General features: G+C 38.1%; 1 protein-coding gene across 1 annotated transcript in view; it reads left to right on the top strand.

Moving 5' to 3' along the window:
• ATF6 (activating transcription factor 6) overlaps positions 1 to 18,351 on the top strand; it is a 370,257-nt gene that overhangs the window by 27,042 nt on the left and 324,864 nt on the right. The window contains exons 5-7 of the mRNA XM_007937768.2: positions 6,217 to 6,346; positions 6,934 to 7,137; positions 15,953 to 16,173. Of these exons, the coding sequence (XP_007935959.1) occupies positions 6,217 to 6,346; positions 6,934 to 7,137; positions 15,953 to 16,173 (555 nt within the window). The remainder of the gene's footprint in view (positions 1 to 6,216; positions 6,347 to 6,933; positions 7,138 to 15,952; positions 16,174 to 18,351) is intronic.

Genomic DNA, 18,351 nt, shown 5'->3' with positions numbered 1-18,351 from the left:
CTGGGTCAAATGGTATTTGTATTTCCAACTTTTGAAGGAATCGCCATACTGCTTTCCACAATGGTTGTACCATTTTACAGTCCCACCAGCAGTGTAATTTTTAGATTTTTTTATACATGCTTTACTTTTTGTCTGAAGTAGCCCCATGTTTCTTTACTTAGAAAACTCTTACTCAACCTTTACGATCCAGTTCAAAAATTTCTTTCTGAAGCTCTTCTGTAATTGCCACTATTGGAAGTTCTCTGTTTTCATTAATTTAAAAAAACTTGATTTAATTTTGAAGTCAAAAGTATATAACACGGTGGAATAGTGCCTAAGGCATTTGACTCCTAATCAGAAGGTGGGCAGTTCAACCCCACCAGCCACTCCTCGGAAGGAAGATTGGGCAATCTACTTCTGTAGTGATACTTCTGTAGTGATACTCGGACACCCAAGGAGGGGTCCCTGTGAGTCGGATCCAACTCAATGGCAGTGTGTTTGGTTTGTTTATTCAGAGAAGCCTGGTTCCTGTCCTTGTCCTTTTCACCCTTTCTTATGCAAAAGGTAGCATACCCTCTTCTCCTCCTTGCTTTTATAGTATATCCTGGAACTCCAATGTCAGTGTATAGAATCTTCTTCATTCCTCTATATGGTTGCTTAGTGTACCACTGTGTGGTTGTGTCATACTTTATTCGATGATTTCTTTATTGATGAACATTTATGTTTGGTTTCAGTCTTTCCTAGACTCAATGCTATACTAAATAATACAGTATGTAGATCATTTCATATTTTTGTCACGGTACATTTGGGATATTCTGAGAAGTGGGATTGCTGAGACCAGGGTAAATACATATGTAATTTTACTAGATATTGCTAAATTTCCTTCTATAGGGATTGTACAGTTTTGCATTCCCACAAATAGTATATAAGAGGGCCTATTTTCCCATCATCACTACATTCTATATTTTATTTTATATATATATATATATATATTTTAATTATAAGTGTAGTTGAAAATCTTTTCATGTTTTGTATGTTTAAGGCCCATTTATAATTTGTTTGTGAACTATCAATTCAAATAATTTGCTCATTTTTCCATTGGGCTGTGTTGGTCTTTTTCTTCTCCAAAAAATTTTTAGGTTAACATTAGGTTATTGTCCTCAGTTTGTAAAATAAGTTTTTCTAATTTGTCATTTGTCTTTTAGCTTTATTTGTAGAGTTTATTTTTTCCAGGTGTACTTTTTCCTTGTAGTTGAATTATCAATCTTCCTTTTCACTGTTGTTTGTTTTTTTGTCACTCAGAAGGAGAGTTTTTACCACTTCTTGTTGTTAGGTGCCGTTAAGTTGGCTCCAACTAATAGAGACCCTGTGTACAAAAAAATGAAACATGGCCTGGTCCTGTGCCAGCCTCACAATCCTTACAATACCTGAGCGCATCATTGTAGCCACTCTGTCAATACATCTCGTTGAGGGTCTTCCTCTTTTTTGTTGACTCTCCACTTTACCAAGCATGATATCCTCCTCCATGGACTGGTCCCTTCTGACAACATGACCAAAGTAGGTTGGACAAAGTCTGGCCATTCTTGCTTCCTAGGAGCATTCTGACTGCACTTCTTCCAGGACAGATTTGCTAGTTCTTTTGGCAGTCCATGGTACTTTCTATATTCTTCTCCAACACCACAACTCAAAAGCATCAACTCTTCTTTGGTCTTCTTTATTCATTGTCCAGCTCTCCCATGCATACGAGGTGATCAAAAAATACCATGGCTTGAGTTAGGTGCACCATAGTCTTCAAAGAGATATCTTTGCTTTTTAGCACTTTAAACAGGTCTTTTGCAGCAGATTACCCAGTGAAATACATCGTTTGATGTCTTAACTGCTGCTTCCATTGGTGCTGACTGTCGAACAACTTCAGTGTTTTCTCCATTTATTGTGATGCTGCTTATTAGTCCATTTGTGAGGATTTTTGTTTTCTTTATGTTAAGATGTAACCCATACTGCAGACTGTAATCTTTAATCTTTGTAAGTAAGTGCTTCAAGTCATCCTCACTTTCAGCAAGCAAAGTTGTGTCATCTCCTATCGCAGATTGTTAATGAGTCTTCCTCCAATCCTGATGCCACATTCTTCTTTATATAGTCCAGCTTCTCAGATTATTTACTCAGGATACATATTGAATAAGTATGGTGAAAAGATACAACCCTGATGCACTCCCTTCCTGATTTTAAACCATGCATTGTCCCCTTGTTCTGTTCAAATGACATCCTCCTGATCTATAGACAGGTTCCTCATGAGTATAATTAAGTGCTCTGAAATACCCATTCTTCTCAGTTTTATCCATAATTTGTTATTATCCACATAAATGAATACTTTTGCGTAGTCAGTAAAACACAAACATCTTTCTGATACTCCATGCTTCCAGCCAAGATCCATCTGGCATCAGCAATGATATCCCTCATTCTACATCCTCTTCTGAATCCAGGTTGCATTTCTGGAAGTTCTCTGTCCCTATATTGCTGCAACCATTTTTGAATTATCTTCAGCAAGATTTTACTTGTATGTGATATTAATGATGTTGTTGGATAATTTCTACATTCTGGGAATGGGTACAAATATGAATCTCTTCCAGTCAGTTGGCAAGATAGCTGTCTTCCAAATTTCTTGGCATAGACGACTGAGTGCCTGCAGCGTGGCATCTATTTGTTGAAATATCTCAGTGGGTATTCCGTCAATTCCTGGAGCCTTGTTCTTTGTTACTTCCTTCAGTGCAGCTTTGACTTTAGTACCATTGGTTCTTGATCATATGCCACCTCCTGAAATGGATGAACATTGACCAATTCTTTTTGGTACAGTGACTCTTTGTATTCCTTCCATCTTCTTTTGATGTTTCCTGCATCATTCAATATTTTGCCCATAGAATCTTTCAATATTTTGCCCATGGAATCTTTCACTATTGCAAACTGGAGGCTTGAATTTTTTTTTTCAGTTCTTTCAGCTTGAGAAATACTGAGCATGGTCTTCCCTTTTGCTTTTCTAACTCCAGGTCTTTGCATATTTCAGTATAATAATTGACTTTGTCTTCTCAAGCTGCTCTTTGAAATCTTCTGTTCAGCTCTTCTATCTTCTCATTTCTTCCATTTGCTTTAGCTACTCTCCATTCAAGAGCAAGTTTCAGAGTATTTTCTGTCATCCATTTTGGTCTTTCCCCCTATTCTTTTTAATGACCTTTTGCTTTCTTCATGGATGATGTTCTTGATGTCATCCCACAATTCCGGTTTTTGGTCATTGGTGTTCAGTGCATCAAATCTGTTCTTTAAGTGGCTTGTAAATTCAGGAGGGATATATTCAAGGTCATAGTATGGCTCTCATGGACTTGTTTTAATTGTCTTCAGCTTCACCTTGAACTTGCATTTGAACAGTTGATGGTCTTTTCCACAATCAGCTCCTGGCCTTGTTTTGGCTGAAGATATTGAGCTTCCCCATTGCCTCTTGCCACAGATGTAGTCAGTCTGATTCCTGTGTAATCCATCTGGTGAAGTCCACGTGTATAGCCACCATTTATGTTGTTGAAAAAAATATTTTCTATTAATCATTGGTCTTGCAAAATTCTGTCTTGCAATCTTCAGCATTATTTCTGTCACCAAGGTCATATTTTCCAACTACCAGTGATTCTTCTTTGTTTTCAACTTTTGCATTCCAATTACCAGTGATAATCAACACATCTTGATTGCATGTTTTCTCAGTTTCAGACTGCAGAAGTTGGTAAAAGTCTTTAATTTCCTTGTCTTTAGCTTTGATGGTCGGTGCATAAATTTGAATTTTACCAATTACAGGTTATAAAAGAATTCACTCATAGTTTCCTTCTTGTTTTCTTGCTTATATTTTTTATTTGACACAATCTCAAATTTACAGACAAATTGCAAGTAAATTACCTAGAACTTTTTTCTCCTCAACCTTTTGAGAGTAAATGGTCAGCCTCAAATAATGTAGTGTCAATTTCCTACAGGCGAAGGATATTTCTCATATAGCCATATTATAACCATCAGAATTAGAAAATAAACATTGATACATTGCTGTCATCTGATTCTTAGCTCCTATATAGATTGTGCCGGTTGCTCCAAAGATACCCTTTAGACAGAATGATCTAGTTTAGAATGACACATTGTATTTTGTTGCATTGTCTCTTTAATCTCTTTCAATCTGAAGCAATTCTTTATTCTTCCTTGACTTTCATGACTTTGTTACTTTTGGAGATTAGAGGCTAGTTATATTATAGACTACCCCTCAGTTGGATTTGTCTGATATTTCTTCAGAATTAAATTGAGGTTTTGCATCTATGGTCGGAGTATCACAAAGTGATGTGGTGTTCGTCTCATTGTATCATATTAGGTGGTGCATGATTTCACTTGTCCTATTACTGATAATGTTCACTGTGATCACTTGATTAAGGGGATGTTTGCCAGTCTGCTCCACTGTGAACTTACTCTTTCTCCCTTTGCCATAAATGAGTATTTTGTAGGGAAGTACTTTAAAATGAGATAAAATATCCTGTTCCTTATCAGACTTTAAACTTATTCATTTATTTGTTTATATCACTATGGACTCATGATTTCCTATTTTATTTAACAGGGTATAATCCATGACTAAAGTTATTTATTCTCATTCTTATGTGGTCTTGGACTTGAGCAGTAGAAGTCCTTTCATATTGGTTCTTAACATGTCCCCACTGGGCTCTAACCCTGCATCAGGCTGTTCCCATGTGAGTGTGCTCTTTACCTGCTTGGGCTCAGTCAGACATCTCACATCAGGCCACCCCTTCCACCAGGTGCATGCCTTCCTCACTCTGCTCCTCACTCCCCACACTGTGCTCTCACCCCAGTCTATTTTTAGCACATTTTCCCCCCAGTATGCATTTTGTTTTTTGACTTTGTTTATGGTCTCTTTTTCATTATAGCATGCTGTAATTTTTATTTTTAACACCTTTATGGAGATATATTTTAAAAAACCATAAAATTCACCCATTAAAAGTATATAATTGTTCTGGTTACCTAGTGCCAGTCTGACAGTAATATACCACAAATGGGATGGCCTTAACAAACGGGAGTTTATTCTTACAATTTGGAGGCTTTAAGTCCAGGTTCAAAGTGCCAGGCTCTAGGGGCTAGGTGAAAGCCCCGCAACCTTGGGGTCCAGCTCTGCCTCCTGCTCCCGGCCCATTGGAGCTAGAGGCTTTTCTTCACTCAGACAGTTGCTGGCTGCTGAGGCTGAGAAGCCTCAAAGTTGACAAGTAAAAAGGCACAGTCGCAATGTTACCAAACCACATGGCAGGCCATTAACTTAAGTCCATTGTAAGTCCCAAGGTCGGCAGAGCATAGCAGGGTCCAAGCATGCCATAAGCTAGAGACCATTCCCAAAGGTTTCTTCTTATACACAGGAAGCAGACCACATATCCAAAGACAGCTACTCAGCTGCTCACAGTAGATTCCACCGTGGAGTTGATTAGCAGTCTCATCATGGGGAATACTAGCACCAGCTGCCTAGCCCCTCAACCAGTCCCAGCCAAGGTGAAACACAAACATAACCACCACAACAAGTTAGTGATTTTTAGTATCTTCACAGATATGAGCAACTACCACCACATTCAATTTTAGAACATTTCATCATAACAAAAATAAACCCTGTACTATTTAGCTAGACCCCCATTACCCTTAGCCCTAACAACCACTTATTTACTTTCTATCTCTATGTATTTGCCTATTCTGGATATTTATATAAATGGAATCATAATACATTTTATTTTTTTTTTTTATGTGTTCAAATCTGTCTCTTCTTCCTTTGTGATTTCTGGTTTTTTTGATGTAAGAGGGCCTACATTATCCTGAAAGTAAATAAGGATTCTAATAATTTTATAGATTAAAGATAATATGAGGTAGAGATTATGTGCATTCCATTATTGTGTATGCCATCTTTTTCTCTTTATTTGAAAATAAATAACTGAATAGTTGAAATGCTACTTTTATCCCATGCTAAGTTTCTTTGTTTTAACAAAATGAGACAGATCTACCAAAAATGCTAAGGTAGTCTCCTAGTATTTAATATATACTAGTCTCTAATACATCAGATCTTTGCCTTGAAGTGTTCTCTGTTTACATGTGGATCCTGCCTCTTTTTCTAAGCAATTTGCTACCCAAAGACGGTACTCTTCTGCATGAATTCATTTGTGTTTTGTTTTACTACAGGAGGAGTTGGACTTGTCTTCTAGTTCCCAGATGTCTCCGCTTTCCTTATATGGTGAAAGCTCTAATAGCCCCTCCTCTGCGGAGCTACTAAAGGAAGATAAGCCCTTTATTAGTCCTAAGAGCAAAACTGGTATTATTCCATCTCCTGGCTTCTGTTGTTACTACTTTTTTAAAAATTGAGTTTAGGTTCTATTTCTTAAAATGTTGGATTAAGAGTTATGTTTGTTAAACTTCTTGCTATGTTTAAATTAGTAGACTAATTTTTTTCTTTTTTTTAATGGATGATTCAATGTTGAGAGGAAAGGGAAGAAAGACTCTCCTTTGGTTATCTCTGTCTTTATAGGCAAAAGATACTTTAAAATAGACTTAGGTCCCCTCCTCTTCAGGAGAGATTAAAAAGATTCAGTTAAAGAATGGATGTGAGTGCTGTTCGACTGTGACATTTGTTACCTCATTCATCTCTAGACTTTTTTCAGTAATTTTAGTGATTTTTACCAGTTCATGTGTCTTCTTCCCAAAGCTTCATGCTTGATCAAAAAGGAAGGCCTCAGATTCAAGGCTTTTCTTTAGTTCAGTAGGGTATAGAATAGTTTTGCTGAAATTTAAGGTATTTACTCAGAGTTCAAAATAATGTATAGAGAAAGGTGTGTAATACAATCTGTTTTCTGGGATTTCTCTAATTACCTTAAGATTGATTTGTGTTTGTCTTTTCTCCAGAAGGTATATTGACGCAAAAGAAAAAAACTCAGATGAATTCAAAACCTTCAATTCAGCCCAAGCCTTTATTGCTTCCAGCGACACCCAAGAGTCAAACCAGCTCCAGCGTTCCAGCAAAAGCCATAATTATTCAGACACTACCAACACTTATGCCACTGGCGAAGCAGCAACCGATTATTAGTATACAACCTGCACCCACTAAAGGTACCTGAGTGGAATTTAAGGCTGTGTGTATTTAATTGGAGAGTAGTAATTAAGGCTTGTGGCATAGGATTTGTTTTAATTCAGGTGATAATTTCTGAGCATATGCTGGGTGTCAGGATTATCTTTGGCACGGAAGTTGCCGAGGTGACTATATGTGGTTCCTGCCCTAAAAAGTAATCCCTTGGTGGTGCAAAAGGTTAATGCATGTGGCTACTAACTGAAACGTTGGAGGCTTGAGTCCACCCAGAAACACCTCAGAAGAAAGGCATGGCGCTCTACTTCTGAAAAATCAGCCCCTGAATGCCCTATGGAGCACAGTTTTCTACTATGACATATATGGGATCGCTGTGAGTTGCAGTTGACTTGATGGTAATTGGTTGGTTGTTGGTTGGTTCTAATAAGGGAGATAGCTATTCAGATCAGTTAAATCTAATTCTTCTTTTTTCTTAAGTTTTGATATTGAAACACATGTCTCTAAGGCTTTTGGTTTCATAAAACTACTTCTAACAAAGAGGAAAATCTGGGAAACATTCTTGGTGCCATTTTATTAAGAGGTTTTATGGCTGTGACTTGTATTTTTTTAAGAGATTAGTCCTTAAAATAATATGGTCTTTTTCAGGCCTAAGATGTGTGTTTTGGCCATTGTTGTTGTTGTGTGCCGTCGAGTCGGCCTCGACTCATAGTGACCTCTCCTTGGATTTCCGAGGCAGTATCACTACAGAAGTAGGATTGCCCAGCCTTTCTTCCGAGGAGTGGCTGGTGGGTTTGAACCGCCAGCCTTCTGGTTAATAGTCAAGTGCCTTAGGCACTATGCTACCAGAGCTCCTGTGTTTTGGCCATAAAATCGGGCTAATAATCTCTAATAAGGCTACATTGTTTGGTAAACAGGATATTGAATTTGGGTATTAGGAGAATGCCTGGGTCCTATTAAGGAGACCTGAACTCTGCCTTGAACTAGCTAAGAAGTTGTGTTTCTATATCTATCCACTAGGTGGCCTCACATGCCTATAAATTTACAAGAGGTTTAGGTCAGTGTTAAAAGTTGAAGTTTGAGGATTTGGTTGGTACCGAGCTCTGGTAGCATAGTGGCTAAAGCACTTGACTGCTAAACAGAAGGCTGGCGGTTCAAACCCACCAGCCACTCCTTGGAAGGAAGGTTGGGCAATCCTACTTCCGTAGTGATACTGCCTCGGAAACCCAAGGAGGGGTCACTATGAGTCGGGGTCTACTCGACGGCATATAACAACAACAACATTCAGATAATGAAAACATTTGGGCATAGAGATCTCTTAGGCAGATTATTCATCATTGTACTCATACTGATATTTGTAAACATGAGTGTGAGAAACCTCGTGGAGCATTCTTTTCTCTGGATTTAGCTTGTTGATGCCAGGTAGGACAAGGTGTAAATGGGGTATGTGTTATAACTAAATACTAGTGCTACGTTTGCTTTTATGGTTATATTTACAGCTGTGGATAGTTAGCTTATTTCTCTGGAGCATGGTTTTAATGAGGGCAAGTTCATAACTTTAATTCCCCAATACTTTGTTACCTTTGCTCTGTTCCATGGTTATATGGCATCGATAAAAAGAAGAACTAAGGGATCCATCATTCCCTACCAAAAAAGCCCCCAAAACCCCAAATAGTTTGAAATGCTTGCCTTCCCTTTTCAGGGTCAAAACTACTGTCTTTCATATTTGAAAAATATCAGTCTTATAGAAGACTGATTCTTGTGATCTATGAATGAATTTTAAGGATTCATGAATTCCTTGAAATGAAATATAAAATTTGGTGTATGTTCATATGTAGATTTTTCTAGGGAGAGTCTCCAAATCTTTCATCAGGTTCTCAAAAGGGCCTGTGTCTTCCCAAAGAGTAAGAATTTAAACTGGTAAAGAACCTCATTTTAGTTTCCATGAGCTATTACTTAAAACATATCTATAAAAACTAAAAGTCTGGCATTAATACAACTAGTGTATAAAGCAGCAGGGTCATTTGTAAGAATTTGCTTTTGGCAGGTCATATTTGAGTGATGGAAGGTCTTACCTATAGCAAGAAGACAAATGGTTCTTTTCTGAGTAGTTTATCAGTTCTAGAAACCTGAATCATTGATTATTCAGAACTTTAGTGTTTTCCCATTACCTGAAGAGTGTATTTGTTATTATATGTATTTTTTTGGTTGTGAGCTAATACTCAGCATTGTACTTTTTCTGTTTTTATATAGTACAATCTAGAGAGGCGACATTATTATAACATACAGATTTATGTGTGTGTCTTTGTAGAGCAAATGGATTTCTCTTTACATATGGGCTTTCTACTTGGGTTTATAATTCTGCCAAAAATAATTGATTGGATCACAGCCTGCCCTGTGGTTGTTCTATTTTTACATACCTTGCAGGGATTGTTTCTAGGCAAATAGGGTATGTAAAATCACCCAATAGGATTAAGTGACCTTGTGGGAATTGGGTGATTACTATGCAAATTAAAGTACTGTGGCTTACTGAGGGGATTGGTTAGTTTGTGGTCCTGGTGAGAGCATCATGACTTGAAATTGATAAGGTGTTTGCTTATATAAGGGCTAATCCCACTGAGGTTGAGGGGGCCCTTGTTACTATCAAGAAAAGTCTGAAACAGAGTGCGTCTTTTAAATTTGTGATCTCTGCCCTGAGAATCTAGACACAAGACACAGAGCTGTAACATTGGAGACAGCAAGATGGTGAGAAACAGTGGAAAGCGGCAGTAAGCCCAGCAGAGCCCCATGGCAGAGAAATGGCAGCAGCAGTATGAGCAGTGGTAACCAGGAAACCAGCATGAGGCAGCTGTGGTGGGCTTATTGACCTAAGGAGTGGGAAAGAGCTGAGTGCCTTTGGGCAGGGGGCTTGCTGGCAGAGTGAGGTGCCTCTAGGCATTTGTCAGGGGAGCTAAAGAGTTGTAACACTGGCTTGAGCAGTGGAGAGGCTGGGAGAAGGCCTGGCAGTTGCATGGCTGAGAGAAGGCCTGCCTATAGGCATGGCTGAGAAAAGGCTGTCTGTCTGTGGGCACGGCTGAGAAGAAGCTGAAAGCTGTCTTTGTTGACGAACTGTATCCTCTCTCCTGAGTTGTATTTTGTTACTTCCAAGTTGATCCTGGTCCCTAGTTGTAGCTTGTTACTTCCTTAATAAACCACATAATTGTTGAGTATGGTCTGTGAGTTTTTTATGGCTGTTGCAATGAATTATCAAACACAACAGAGAAGTAGAGAGTGCCATGGGAAGGATAGCTGGTGTCAGAAATGGAAATGAAAATGTTGGAGAGGCTTGGTATGTCTGACCTCCATCTCATAGGAGTCAGCTTTGTGCTGATAATCTTGTTTTACATGCCTCCTCCTGGAGTTGGCTGGCTCTGACACTGCTAGCTTACAGTCTTCTGTTTATTTGAGAATTAGGAGGTAGGAAGAGGGGAAATACAGGAAATGCAAGTACCAGTAGTACACATTTTGCAGTTAAAAAAAAGTATTTCCTACACGATTACGTTCAAACTCTCTAGCATGTAATAGAAAACTCTCCTCAGTTTGGCTCCAGTTTGTTTTCTACTTTTACATTATGAATCACTCCATTTTGTACCCCCCATCCCCTAGCCTAACTAATCTGGTCATTGTCACTTGAATTGTCCCAGTTTTCCTATTTTCTTGACTCACATCATTCTGTCTGCTTGGAAATCTTTTCCATACTTCTTTATCTAAGTCTAAGGAGCTGTGGTAGCACAAATGGTTCAGCGATTGGCTGCTAACCAAAAGATGGGCCATTTGAACCCACTTAGCTGCTCCCAGGGAAGAAAACCTGGCAATCTACTTTTGTAAAGATTATTGCCAAGAAAACCCTACAGGACAATACTTTTCTATCACATGGCCTTATTATGTGTCAAAATCAACTTGATGGCACCTAACAACAACAACAGCAAAAAGAATGTAAATCTTATATATGCTTTAAGATTGTTATGAGTAGTGCAGGTAAGAGGTGATAAAAGCCAAGCATATCAGTGAGGGATGGAAGGTGGAAATGTTTAAAAAGTATAGAATCATAGGACTTGGTATTTGGATGGTGAGAAGGGGGATGAGGGATACAGAAGGAATTTTGGATGACTTCCATATTTTTGTCTTGGGGTTTTGGGTGGATGATGGTGCAAATCTGCGTAAAGGGCAAGTAGGAGTGATAGTGGTAAAATAACTTGCCCCAGGTCACTCTGTAAGTAAGAGGTAGAGCCAGAACTTGAGCCCAGGTGGTGTGGCTCAGAGGCTATGTAATTAGTCCGTGGGTTATCAGTGTCCAACTTAGAGACAACACCTACTTGCCCTTTATGCAAATTTGCCCTCACTTTGTAATGATTGAACCAACCCCGTCTTGCAACATATTCTTCATCACAGTCACTTTCACTTCATGCATGTATAGCTTTTAAATCATTAAAAATGCTTTGAGCCTTTTCTTGTGTGAACCTAAACCCAAACCAAACCCATTGCCATCAAATTGATCCTGACTCATAGCAACCCTATAGTGCAGAGTAGAATTCCTCCACAGGGTTTCCAAGGCTGTAAATCTTTACAGAAGCAGACTGCCTCATCTTTCTCCTGCAGAGCTGCTGGTGGATTAGAACTGTCAACATTTCAGTTAGCAGGCTCCTTTTCTAGCACTAAAATAAGGCTAAATAAGAACTGTATGCACCTCTTCCAGTTTACCTAGAAAATCTTAAAGTCATAGGAACAGTTCTCGTTCCTAACCTGGGGACTGTCTATTGCTTCTGAATGGAAATTCCAGAACATTAAATTGTGCTCATGTGGAACCTGGTTTGTTTTCAAGAACTTTACAGTGTAATTGGAGAGTTAATGATTTACATAGTTGTTGTTGTTATTTGCCGTTGAGTCAGACCCGACTCATAGTGACTCCTCCTTGGGTTTCCGAGGCAGTATCACTATGGAAGTAGATTGCCCCATCTTCCTTCCGAGGAGTGGCTGGTGGGTTTGAACTGCCAGCCTTCTGGTTAGCAGTCAAGTGCCTTAGGCACTATGCTACCAGAGCTTCCATTTACATAGTTAAGCAGTAGTAACTGTGAGAACTATTGCAATAATACATGTATTGTCCTTATGGAAGCTATTATTCTGCAGAAAAGGAGATAAACAGTACTAGCAATAATACTGATAATAAAAATGGCTAACTTTTAAGTTCTTTACTGTGCCAGACACTGTTCTAAACACTTAAGTGCATTATCTTTACTTAAACCTTATATCAAGGAGAGGTACTTTTTATTGTCTCCCCATTGCGTATGAGAAAACAAAGACAGAGAAATAATTTGCTCAAAGTCACACAACTATATCACCTTACATAAAGAAGGCATTCAGTACATGTTTGATACATAGATTGAAATCTTTGAAGAAAGAAGGACTCTCAAAATCAGTGAGTTATACATAGTCAAGAGCATCTAGCACTGAATCCAGCCATGTTCCATTAAGGATTTGCATGTAGTGCCAAAGAGGATTTTGAACCTGCTGACATGGATAAAGAGCCTTTTTGTGTGTCTTTTTTAACTATTTCCAGACTGGAAATAGTAGTAACTGTGTTCAGCTGTTAACTATTTAAGACAACCCCCCTCCCCTCCACGCACATACACATACACACAACAGGCAGGTTTGTAGTCTGGCCACTATCTAGCAGGTCATTGTTTAGCAAGTCACCAGCAAAGTTTTTGTTCTTTACTAGAACCCATGTAATAGAAATTTATTGTTGTCCCCATTCTGTCTTGCACCTAAATATGCTGCTTATTAATTTCTGTGTTATCTGTCAGTGTTTTACGTAGAATCCTTTCTTTGAAATGGCTTAATTGTTATGCTTTGCAGCTCTTCTGTTCTTTTAATAGTCCCAAAAGTTCATTGAACAGTGTTTAGCAGTGGGGTCTTTTAATCATACTTTTATAAATTCAGAGGGTATAGAACACTTTTATCCTATACTACTCTTCTCAGAGTATTGGTTTAAGTCAGTGGTTCTCAACCTGTAGACTGTGGACCCTCGGGTGTAGGGTAGTAGGGGTAGACTATGACATTTTGAAAGGTGTCTGCAAATCCATATTTATAGCAAATAATTTCTGCAGACTAAATAAATCATTTGATTATTTATACTGCTGTTTTCAATTTTTTTTTGTAGCTACACTTCTGATTAGTAAAATAAAAATTCATCACTAAATTTTTAAGTCTTTTCTCATCATGTATCTTCTCAATTCACAGAAATTGAAGGGACAACCGTGATCATCTTATATGACCATATTTTTTGATATTAAAGAAGAATACGTATATTGAAGGAGCTCTGGTAGTGTAGTGCCTAAGGCACTTGACTGCTGACCACAAGGCTGGTGGTTCAAACCCACCAGCTACTCCTTGGAAGGAAGGTTGGGCAATCTACTTCTGTAGTGATACTGCCTCGGAAACCCAAGGAGGGGTTGCTATGAGTTGGGTCCAACTCATTGGCACATAACAACAACAACAACAAATTTTGCTAATTACAAATGTATGAAATTATTTTTAGATAATTCTTCTTACTAATTTATCTGATTTATTTGATATAAAATAGTATTAAATGAATTGTTACTTAGTATGCTTTTTAAGGCCATCTGAAACATAAAGACTTTGCATTTGTAAAAGACAGATATTCTTAACAAACATGTTCTGAGGCATTATTTTGATTTTTAGTATCCCCTGATCCTTTGAAATACTGAGCAAAGTTCTACATGGGTCACATTAAACTTCTGCAAGTACAATGCCTTTTTATTCTTAAAGAAGAATTGAAATTTATATGGGATTTTAGTTGCTTGTTACTTTAGTACCTTTATTCTGCTAGGTAGGCTTCAAGCACCTGTGGCAATTAGATGAAGCTTTCAACATCTTGTATAATTGGCCAGATTTGAAAGGAAACACTCAGCATGCAAGTAAAATTTTAATAGACTGGTGTTACTAGTTGTATGAGTCTTCTTTACCATAATTATACTAATTCTTCTCAGATAGTATAATTTTGAAGTAATAATCAATGGAAAGACTGAGAAAAGATGTAGTAGGCCAGTTTTTTGGGGGAGGGACAAGGGTTGGTATTTTCTAGACTATTTTAGTTTATTTACTAAAAATTCATCTCAAATACTTTTAACTTTTTTAAAAGTACTTTTTATCCCCAGTTCTTTATTATTGAGTTACTCAGTTTCTGTTCATATATATATATATTTTGTGTTTGTAAACCCTATTAATTTAAAATACATAGTTCTCTGTGTTCAGTATAAAAGATCTGTTACTATATGAAAACTCCATTTAGCATTAATAAATTTTAGAGGTTAATACTTAGAGAAATGTATGTATAACTTAGCAAATTTGATATGTGTATAGTTGAGAAAAGAAACATGAAAATGTATTGTTAATGATAACATCAAAGGGAATGACTCTTTTTTTTAAAAATTGTGATTTGGGTGAAAATTTACAGAGCAAATTCACTTTCCATACAATAGCTAACATAAACTTTGTCTTATGACATTGACTACAGTTTATCACAATGCAACAGCTCCCCTTCCACCTCCTCCCCATAGTTACCTCTTCCCTGTGTCCTTTCCTCCCATGTGCTCCTGCACCCTGAGCTGTCTCCCTGTGCATACACAGCCCTTCTATTCTCCCGTGATTGTTCTATCCAAGGAGTGTATTTACCAAATGTAAATGTTCAGCTCATATGCCTGTCTTTTGTTTGGCTGGAAGCTATAGGAATGGGTTCAATTCCAGCCCTGAAAGGTAGCTAGGGGGTATAGTCTCAGTGGTTCCATCAGAATCTATCAGACCAGCAAACCTGGTCCCCCCCCCCCTTTTTTTTTTTAGTAATGATTTTGAGTTTTGGAGTTTTGTTTCACATTGTTCTCCCACTTCTTCCAGGATCTCCTATATAGATTCCCCCTCTGAGTGGTTGACAGCGGTAGCCGGGCACCATCTAGTTCTTCTGGTCTCATAGTTGTATAAGCTGAGGATTGCATGGTGTACCAGTCCTTTGGACTAATTGTTTCCATGCATCTTTGGTTTTCTTCATTCTTCTTTGTTCTGGATGAGGAGAGACCCATTGTTGCATCTAGATGGCTACTTGCAAGCTTTTAAGATCCCAGTTGCTACTGGCCAAAGTAGGATGTGGAACAATGTTTTGTGTAGTATGTTATGCTAGTTGAGCTTGATGTCCCCGTGACTATGGTCCTGAGCACACAGGTTCAACTACTCGCTCCCTTTGCAGGTAGCTAGCTGTGGCCAAGAAGCGACTACAACCTTATTTCTTGTCAGCTCTAGTATATACCTGGGAATTCTTGTAGAACATACCAATACACTTGTAGAAACATTGTCTGCCACCCCTATACATGGTCTTGGTCACACTCCCCCCTGCATAGACATAACTGATAGTTCAATCTGTCCACCCATCTATCCAACTGTATATCCATGTTTGCCTTCATTGACAATGCAGTACTGTATGTGAAAAAGGGTTCATCTTTGTTGTCTGTACCTCACATGCACCATTTTATGTCTTCTTCTTCCTCAGTGCCACCATGTTGATCACTCATATTTGGTACATTGCAAAGGGAGTGATTCTAATTGAGTTCATTAAATCACAACAAAAACAAAAGTCACCATGAGTGTGTGAAGCTACTGATCGTGTTTTAATTGGTAGTTTCAAATCCCTCAGTGTGACCCTACCTGTCATAATGCAGAAGAAACCCAAATGTTGAAATTTTTCCCCAGTAGGTATGCCCCCTCTGATTCCTTTTCTCTCTTTCTTTAATGCAGGCCAAACTGTTCTGCTCTCTCAGCCTACTGTGGTACAGCTCCAGGCACCTGGAGTTCTGCCTTCTCCTCATCCAGTCCTTGCTGTTGCAGGGGGAGCCACACAGCTACCTAATCACATGGTGAATGTGGTACCGACCCCTGTGGCGAATACCCCAGTGAATGGAAAACTTTCCGTGACTAAACCTGTCCTACAAAGTACCATGAGGACTGTGGGTTCAGATGTAAGTTTTGAAACTTAGTACTTTTTAAATATCTGGTTAAAACAAAAAAAACACTTCTTTTTTCTTTTCATTACTTTGTTTTTATTTTTTTAAATTTGTTATATTAAATAAAAGAATAAGTACTGAAATTGAATATCTACTTTGATATAAAATTAGGGAATGGCTTGTAATATTAGAATCTAAGTGAAAAGGTTTTAAAATGTGTGAAATGATTTGACAAAAAGTGAGGTATGCATACTTCCCTCTTCTTTATTTGTCCTTTAGAACCTCTCATTGCCACCTCACATTGCTTCCACCCTAATTGTCCACTGATAGTTTATAGGATTCTTTTATGTTTTCTCATTGAAATCTTATTGGTAAGTCCCCAGAGAAGAGTCTATAGATGACTTTTTAGACAGGGTTCCTGTTTAGCATCTCCCTTCACTCTGAAAGGTTTTCACCACTGTGTAATGATGACCTGCTACTTCTAGGAATTCTCTCTCTTAATGATTATTTGATAATTTCCCATCTTTGCAAGCCTTCATATTTTCTAACATGTTGTAGGAGTTTCTTGTGATTTATAAATCACAGAACATTTCCTGAGTTCTGTTACTCTCCAAAACCAGTTACAGCACTTACCAGCTAACGCTTTCTTTCAAAGTGATTCAAAACATTCCATGACATATATTAAACAACAGTTGAACATATTGGGCTGAAAGTTGAATAAAAGTTAAAATCAAATAATCAATAGAACAGCGGATCCTTTAAAATTTTGATTGTGTTAGCAAATCCTATATGTTTCCTTTAAAAGACAAGTGGGTATCACTGATTGTTAACATTTCTGTTCCACCTCTTCTTTAGGTAATTCGATGAGCTATGCAGAGTTGCTTGCCAGACTACTATGTGGTCTGTGTACAGAAGTTATTTACTAACTAGCACATCAGTGGCCCATTCAATTGTGAAATTGCTCCATTGTTATATAAACACAAAGTAGTCTCAGTCAACAATATAAAAACCTGTAAAAAAAAAAAAAAAAAGAAATATTATCTCATGATAGCAGACTATCCAAGTTCTAGAATAAGAATCCAGTAATTTCTGTAGGTATTAGAAACAGTGCATACCAAGACATGGAGGAGGAAAAGGAATGTATGGTGAGAACAGAGACCATGGATAAGCTTTATTATTGTGTCAGTTTATTTTGAGGATTTCAAACAGTAAGCACAGTGTTACGGCATTTTGGTGTGCCATCAGGTCGATTCTGACTCATAGTGATCTGTGGGATAGAGGTGAACTGTCCCATAGGGTTTTGTCGGCTCTAATCTTTATGGGAGCTCTGGTAGCGTAGTGCCTAAGGCACTTGGCTGCTAACCAGAAGGCTGGCGGTTCAAACTCACCAGCCACTCCTTGGAAGCAAGATTGGGCAATCTACTTCCATAGTGATACTGCCTTGGAAACTCAAGGAGGGGTCGCTAGGAGTCGAGTCCGACTCGACGGCACATAATAACAACAACAACAACAGCAATCTTCATGGGAGCAGATCACCAGGTCTTTTCTCCTGTGGAGCAGCTGGTGGGTTCGAACAACCAACCTTTGCTGAATACGTAACCATTGCACACCAGGGCTCCTTGCTTATGGCATAATATGTGTTAATATGTTGTGTGTGTATCAGTTGCAGATGAAATGATCATGATGCTGAGATTTGCTTTCAAATTCTTGAGGGTGAGGAAGGATAAGTGTAGAACAGAGGAACAAGTTTGGCAAAATATTGATAATCACTGAAGTTGGGTATTTCAATATATAATCTTTCTCCTTTTGGGTACATGGGAAATTTTGTAGAATAAGTAAAAGAACAATAACAAACACCCAAAAGTCCTCTGTGATATTTTCAATTAAAAGACATGCATTGAAAAAAAGGAAAAAAAAAAAGAGTATGCTTTTCACAGGTGACTGAGAAATGAGATCAAGAAAAAAGACTTTTAAAGCTATCCCTTAAAATTATCTGTAAATACTCCTTAAATTATGAACATTTTTTTCTGTAATACAAATGAAAGTTGTTTTTATGCAATAAATATTTGTTGTTGTTGTTGTTGTTAAGTGCCGTCGAGTCATTTCCGACTCATAGCGACCCCATGCACAGCAGAACGAAACACTGCCCGATCCCGCGCCAGCCCCACAATCCCTGCTATACTTGAGCCCATC

This window comes from Orycteropus afer, unplaced genomic scaffold, assembly GCF_000298275.1.
Source record: "Orycteropus afer afer isolate SDZICR_OR568_19922 unplaced genomic scaffold, OryAfe1.0 scaffold00044, whole genome shotgun sequence".
Lineage (NCBI taxonomy): Eukaryota > Metazoa > Chordata > Mammalia > Tubulidentata > Orycteropodidae > Orycteropus > Orycteropus afer.
This window is presented reverse-complemented; position numbering and strand designations above follow the sequence as displayed.